Below are 6,770 nucleotides of genomic sequence, written 5' to 3' on the forward strand. Positions count from 1 at the left end.
ANCTCCTGACCTCGTGATCCGCCTGTCTCGGCCTCCCAAAGTGCTGGGATTACAGGCTTGAGCCACCGCGCCCGGCCACAAAAACATTTTTAAAAATAGCTGAGCTTGTAGCATTTTGGGAGGCCAAGGCGGGTGGATTGCCTGAGCTCAGGAGTTCGAGACCAGCCTGGGCAACACGGTGAAACCCTGTCTCTACTAAAACACAAAAAATTAGCCAGGCGTGGCAGTGTGTGCCTATAGTTCCAGCTACTCGGGAGGCTGAGGCAGCAGAACTGCTTGAACCTGGGAGGCAGAGGTTGCAGTGAGCCATGATCGCGTCACTACACTCCAGCCTGGCAACAGAGCGAGACTCCATCTCTTTAAAAAAAAAAAACCGCCAGACTTTGTGGCACATGCCTGTAGTCCCAAGTTATTTGGGAGGGCTGAGGCAGGAGGATGGCTTGAACCTGGGAGGTCAAGGCTGCAGTGAGCTATGATCACACCACTGCACTCCAACCTTGTCTGAAAAACAAAGACAAAAAACCTCAAACTGCAAACTTAAAATGGGTACATTTATTGTATTAAATTATACTTCAATAAGGTTGACTTTTTAAAAATTGTTATGCACAACCTATGTAAGGAAGATGAAGCAGTACCATAATCAAAGCTCTTGAAGACCAAGGGCCACAGTTGTAATCCTTCATTTACAGAAGAATTCCTCAGTACACTCTATTTGTTAATCTCTCATTTACAGAAGAATTCCTCAGTACACTCAATTTGTAGGCATCCACACGCTGGGATTTTTAGTTTCACATTCCTTGGTCCAAAGACCTCCCTGTGCTACACAACACCACCTTAAAAACTGTGCATCATCACCGGGCGTGGTGGCTCACACCTGTAATCCCAGCACTTTGGGAGGCCGAGGTGGGAGGATCACAAGGTCAGGAGCTCAAGACCATCTTGGCTAACACGGTGAAACTCCAACTCTACTAAAAATACAATAAATTAGCCAGGCAAGGTGGCATGTGTCTGTAATCCCAGCTACTTGGGAAGCTGAGGCAGGTGAATCGCTTGAATGCAGGAGGCGGAGGTTGCAGTGAGCCAAGACTGCGCCATTGCACTCCAGCCTGGGCAAAAGAGCGAGATTCCTTCTCAAAAAAAAAAAAAAAAAATTGTCCATCATCAGTCAGGCACGTTGGCTCACGCCTGTAATCCCAGCACTTTGGGAAGCCGAGGTAGGCGAATCACGAGGTCAGGAGATCGAGACAATCCTGGCTAACACGGTGAAACCCCATTTCTATTAAAAAATACAAAAAATTAGCTCGGTGTGGTGGCAGGAGCCTGTAGTCCCAGCTACTGAGGTTGAGGCAGAAGAATGGTGTAAACCCGGGAGGTGGAGCTTGCAGTGAGCCGAGATCATGCCACTGCACTCCAGCCTCGGCGACAAAGCAAGGCTCCGTCTCAAAAAAAGAAAAAAAAAATTGTGCATCATCTTTTTATTCTGCATCTGTTTTCAACGTAACTGTGCTCCACTCTGAAGCCTCTGCCCCATCATTACTCAATCACTTCAGATTATTCTTGCCTGGCTCAACCTTTATTACTGCCGAGCTTCTCGGACCACGTACTCAAACTCCACACAAAGACAATTACTGCCAAAAACAATGAAGCAAAACTATAGTGTTTCCATTAAACAGAATGCTACATGGGCAGAAGTTTGTAAGCGCCATCTGTTCTACAGGATTTTTCACTTAATAAAATATGCTGGAACCAGACCAACAAAAGGCCAGCTACTGAAGGCCACCTGCCAGGAAGGAAAGCACATCGCTATAGCAGAGCTTCGTTTTAAAGGACATCCATGAAAAGAGAAGCCTAACTACAGAAATGATTTTCCTCTGATTTGCTGGCCACTGTCAACAGACTCTTCAAATATCCTAGAAAATCGAGGACTGCCTAATGGGAAGTACTTATATTAGCTGATAAACAGACTCCTCTCCTCCCAGTTTTAAGATTAAGTACAGAACTCCCCGCTTAATGAGCTGCTTTGTTGTTAATGGAAAGCAAAGTTACTTAGAAGGTTTGGCTGAAGAAGTAAAGAGCTGCAAAATTACTATCTGCTGAAAATAAAAGAATGCAAAAAGAGGTATGTTAGCTAAGGAAGGAGTCCACTATTTACTTTCTCTGTTTAACCTTCACCTAACGATCTGTCAAAACATGCCCTCCAAAGATTTAAATTATGCAAGTATAGCTTGCTTTACCAGCACAAATCCTAATAGTTTGCATTCCACTCTTTAATTATGTATTTAAGTTCATGGATATAGTCTGAAATCTTTTATTAGAAAACTGTTAACTCCAGACTTCAAAGTCCCCTTTTGAGACCTGCATACGCTGGAAGAAATGTTTTCCACCCAATCGGCTTCCTATACTCTATTTTCCACATAAAAGCAGATAACCAACCTGCGGTGGTACTCACCTAGCAGGGGAGCAGCATAAACCATATTGGACAAAGGCCTAAGACAACAGTCCTCCAACCTGGCCACACCTCAGACTCAGAGTATCCTCAGGCCATACCTGCAACAATTCTGGCTTCAGTGGTCTAGGGTGGAGTCCAGGCCTCATTCAGCATTTTCAACACTTCCTGTGTGATGCCGACTTCACAGCTGGGAGTTTAGAGTCACTGTGTGGGGGCACTCCCGTGATCCAAGAAAAAGCTCTATCACCACAGGCAACTAAGAAGGTGGGAGACACTAAGCAGAAAACAGGAGGATGAGCAGAGCTACTTCTCCATTCAGCCATGCCTCCTAATTAAAAAAGAAATTATAAAATAATTTGAGGTAATTATTCACTATAAAAAGTTGATGAACAACATCCAGAACAGACGTCTTTAAAATGGGAACTCTTTTAGTGCTTTTAAGGGTTTACTGATCATTAATGACCTAATAAAGGCAAAAACAACAACAACAACAAAACAACAAAACTGGCCGGGCGCTGCGGCTCACGCCTGTAATCCCAGCACTTTGGGAGGCCGAGGCGGGCGGATCACTTGAGGTCAGGAGTTTGAGACCAGCTTGACCTACATAGTGAAACCCCGTCTCTACTAAAATACAAAAATTAGCCAGGTGTGGTGGCGGGTGCCTATAATCTCAGCTACTTGGGAGGCTGAGGTAGGAGCATCACTTGAACCCAGGAGGTGGAGGCTGCAGTGAGCCAAGATTGTGCCGCTGCTCTCCAGCCTGGGCGACAGAGAAAGACTCCTTCACAAAAACAACAACAAAACTAAAAGTCAGAAGAAAACTTTTTTTTTTTTTTTTAGTGAGAGAGTCTCACTGTGTTGCCCAAGCTGGAGTGCAGTGGCGCAATCTCAGTTCACTGCAACCTCTGCCTCCCAGATTCAAGCAATTCTCCTGCCTCAGCCTCCCGAGTAGCTGGGACTACAGGCATGCGCCACGATGCCTGGGCTAATTTTTGTATTTTTAGCAGAGATGGGGGTTTCACCACGTTGGCCAGGCTGGTCTTGAACTCCTGACAGATAATCCACCCGCCTCAGCCTCCCAAAGTGCTGGGATTACAGGCGTGAGCCACCGCACCCGGCCAGAAGAAAAACTATAATGCAACTAAAGCAGAAGTAATATGACAGAAAAAATTAAACTCCTGCCAAACACAGTGGCCCACACCTGCAGTCCCAGCTCCTCAGGAGGCTGAGGTGGGAGGATCCCTTGAGCCAATAACTTTGACGCTGCAGTAAGCCATGATTGCACCACTGCACTCTACCTTGGGTCACAGAGTACAATCCTGTCTCAATAAAATAAATTAAACTCACAAGCAACTCTTCAGAAATGTCTTTTGAACAAAAGATGCTTCTTTTGTAATTAAACTCATCTCTCATTTGCTCTTCTAATTCACTGAAATCTAACTTTCACTACCAACACTCCACTTTCTCAAAAATAACCTTCCAATCCAAGATTTTCCCTTCTCAATGAAGTCAAGTTCTCTGAAGCATCCACAACTCTACAAGACAACTAATCTTCCACTCTCTCATCATTGTTCTTCCAATCTCTTAGGTAAGAAACTTTGAAAATACCAGAAATTATATACACTTTCCATCACAAATACCCTAAGGTGATCACGAATCCCAAATTTCTGGGACCATCTCAACAAAATATCAAAATGTTCAGAAAAACTGCATTTGGCAAGAACAGCAACTGAATGAATTAAATTAAGCATTACAATTAATCAATCCATACTGAAATCACATACAACTGAGAACCAGAGAACAGGACCTCAATGAATCGAAAGCAGCAGAAGCACTTTCCTGAACACACACAACTCAGGAAGATTACTAAGTGATTCATCTCCTCTTCATTTCTACAGTTACTATCCAGCACAGGCCCTGATGACCCCACCTATGCCTGGGTATCTGCAATAACCTAGGTGGTGGCCGCCTCCTATCTACCTAGTAAAATGCTTGGCACCTAAAAGACTCACAAATGCTGAGAGAATGGCTCACAGTCGTCAAACAGCTTGTCACCAAGCTAAATCGACACTTATTGAGCACCAATGACATAAAAAAGACATTAAAAAGCAGTTTAAGATGTTTAAGCAACATGTCCTGCCTTCAAAGAACTGGGGCCAGGGAAGGGAAGGAGGACATACAGCTAGTGTGTACTAATGTCCACTAAGCTCTAGATAATGTTAAAGGCATTTAATCAACATATTTCATTTAATCTGCACAAAATTTCTAAAAGGGATTCCTAATCTTTTTTGGGTGGCAGACTTCCTGAGAAACCGATGTAAGGGAATTAGGCCCACCTCCTAAAGAATGCATGTACACGCATTTCTGCCTATGATTTCAGAACTTCACAGACCCTCCGAAGCTCCCAAAGCCCAATACTACCTGCTACTCAAAGTGAGGTCACCAGGCCAGGAGCCTAGGAACTACCCAGGAGCTCAGACAGCGCTCAGGGCCCACCCCAGGTGTACTGAATCCAAATGTGAATAGTCACAAGACACGCAGCTGATTTTCAATGGACTTTCAAGTTTGAGAAGCACTGCTATGCTCTATCTTATGTAATCCCAAGCCTCTACCATGAAGCAAGCACACTGCTATCACGGTGACTGTCCCTATGGCTATGGCTCTGGACTTCTATTTTAAGTTGGGTAACCATTTATCATCCAAATTAGCGGCATATTTCAGAGTGAAAGGATCATTATGATGCATTATGCTGGGATAAGTTTAGACCAGGACATGCGGTCACTCCTTAATTGTAAGGTGTATATAAAGGTAGAATCTTAACTCTTCAACTTGGTGTAATGGGCGTCTCTGCCTACCAACCTTTTTGAAGGCTGTGCACCTAAGATCCCAGTAACTCAGTAGCTCTGCATTTATTCATTACTCTGCTGATAAGCCTTCATGCAGGCAGCTCCCTCAACCCCCATGCTGAAGAAGTCCTACTTGTCCTTCAAGGCTCAACGCAGGTATCCACCTCCTCAAAAGGTGTTTCTAAACCCTATTGTGGCCAAAGCACTGTTGACATTTCACAGTAATTCTCATTTACCTATGTCTCTGTGAACGAACTGTTATCTCCTTGTGTCAGTCTGTATTTCGTCGACTGAAGCACAATACTGAGAACCTAAGAAAGATTTGTTGAATGATGAAGACGAAAACACTTTAAAAGTTCAGAGAAACCAACCTTGCCTGAGATTCCACAAACAGAAAATGGAACAGGATTGGAACTTGGGGCTGACCTCATGGCACAGACACATTAACAGTTAAGGAACAATAATATTTAAAGAAGACTGTAAGATGCAATCAGACAGTACAGATGATTTGCCAGGGAGAAAAGACAATCTTCCAGTCTGAGGAGTCCAGGAGGAACTGGCATATCTGGAAAAGGAGAGGGGGGAGAGACATTACGCTCATGTGGGACAGAAGCGAACTGGCCAGCTCCCCTTCCTACCCTGTGGGAGAGTGGTCACCCAGTTCAGAGATCAACACACACCCACCCCCAGGCCAGATGGGAGCCCCGCCTGGCATACCACCCTCCTCGCCACAGTGCTCTGGTTCAGGGACGACCCAAAGGGCATGAAGCTCAGGACACTGCCTAGAATTCTGGGAAGCACACTCACTCTCTTGGTCAGCTTGGTGTGACGGAGGCTGCGCCCAAATGTGAAGCCTGCAACTGCTGTGGCCATTCCGCCATCTTGGGGGAAACTAGCCCTGGGATAATACTGACATGCAGAATGAAAAGATGAAGAAATGCAAAGTGAAAAAATGAAAAGAAGTCAGGTCCTCAAAACTCTAACTGAATGGCTGAATTAAACTTTGAAGCCTCATCTACCTCTGGAATTTCCAGTTATATGAGCCACTAAATCTCTGGTTTATGGTGTAAACTAGTTAGAAAGCTGAGCTCTACTTGTTTTTTTTTTAAAAAAGGGAGGGCACCCTAACATATGAATAGGGTGAGCAAAAAAGGAGATAAAAGGATAGCTGGGCAGCAGTGACCAGAGAATTCATATAAAGCAGTAAGATCACCCAGCTGGGCTCACTGGCTCATGCCTATAATCCCAGCGCTTTGGGAGGCGGAGACCCTATTCCTTCTCAAGACTAGCTCATTACCCATCTTCATTCTCTGAATTACTACAAAAGAACCTGCCACATGCACCACATAATTCGGCACTTAATTACACATCTTGTAATATGCCCAGTTGTTTCTTATGCCTTAGCTATCCATTATACACAAGGGTAAGGATACTTTGGTTATCTTCCTGGATATCTACAGCAGTAGCTGAAATAG

General features: G+C 44.5%; 1 protein-coding gene across 2 annotated transcripts in view; it reads right to left on the minus strand.

Moving 5' to 3' along the window:
- Nucleotides 1–6,201, minus strand: part of USP10 (ubiquitin specific peptidase 10) — a 70,636-nt gene extending 64,435 nt beyond the window's left edge. The window contains exons 1-2 of one of the 2 annotated variants that reach the window (XM_017860701.1): nt 6,103–6,201; nt 5,667–5,860 (exon numbers count right to left, since the gene is read on the minus strand). In XM_017860701.1, coding sequence (XP_017716190.1) covers nt 5,667–5,726 — 60 coding nt within the window. In that variant the 5' untranslated portion in view covers nt 5,727–5,860; nt 6,103–6,201. Of the gene's footprint in view, nt 1–2,547; nt 2,707–5,666; nt 5,861–6,102 lie in introns of those variants that run through there. The other variant, XM_017860707.1, reaches the window with a different exon arrangement.
- Nucleotides 6,202–6,770: the final 569 nt, after the last annotated feature.

This window comes from Rhinopithecus bieti, unplaced genomic scaffold (assembly GCF_001698545.2).
Source record: "Rhinopithecus bieti isolate Rb0 unplaced genomic scaffold, ASM169854v2 scaffold_1618, whole genome shotgun sequence".
NCBI classification, from domain to species: domain Eukaryota; kingdom Metazoa; phylum Chordata; class Mammalia; order Primates; family Cercopithecidae; genus Rhinopithecus; species Rhinopithecus bieti.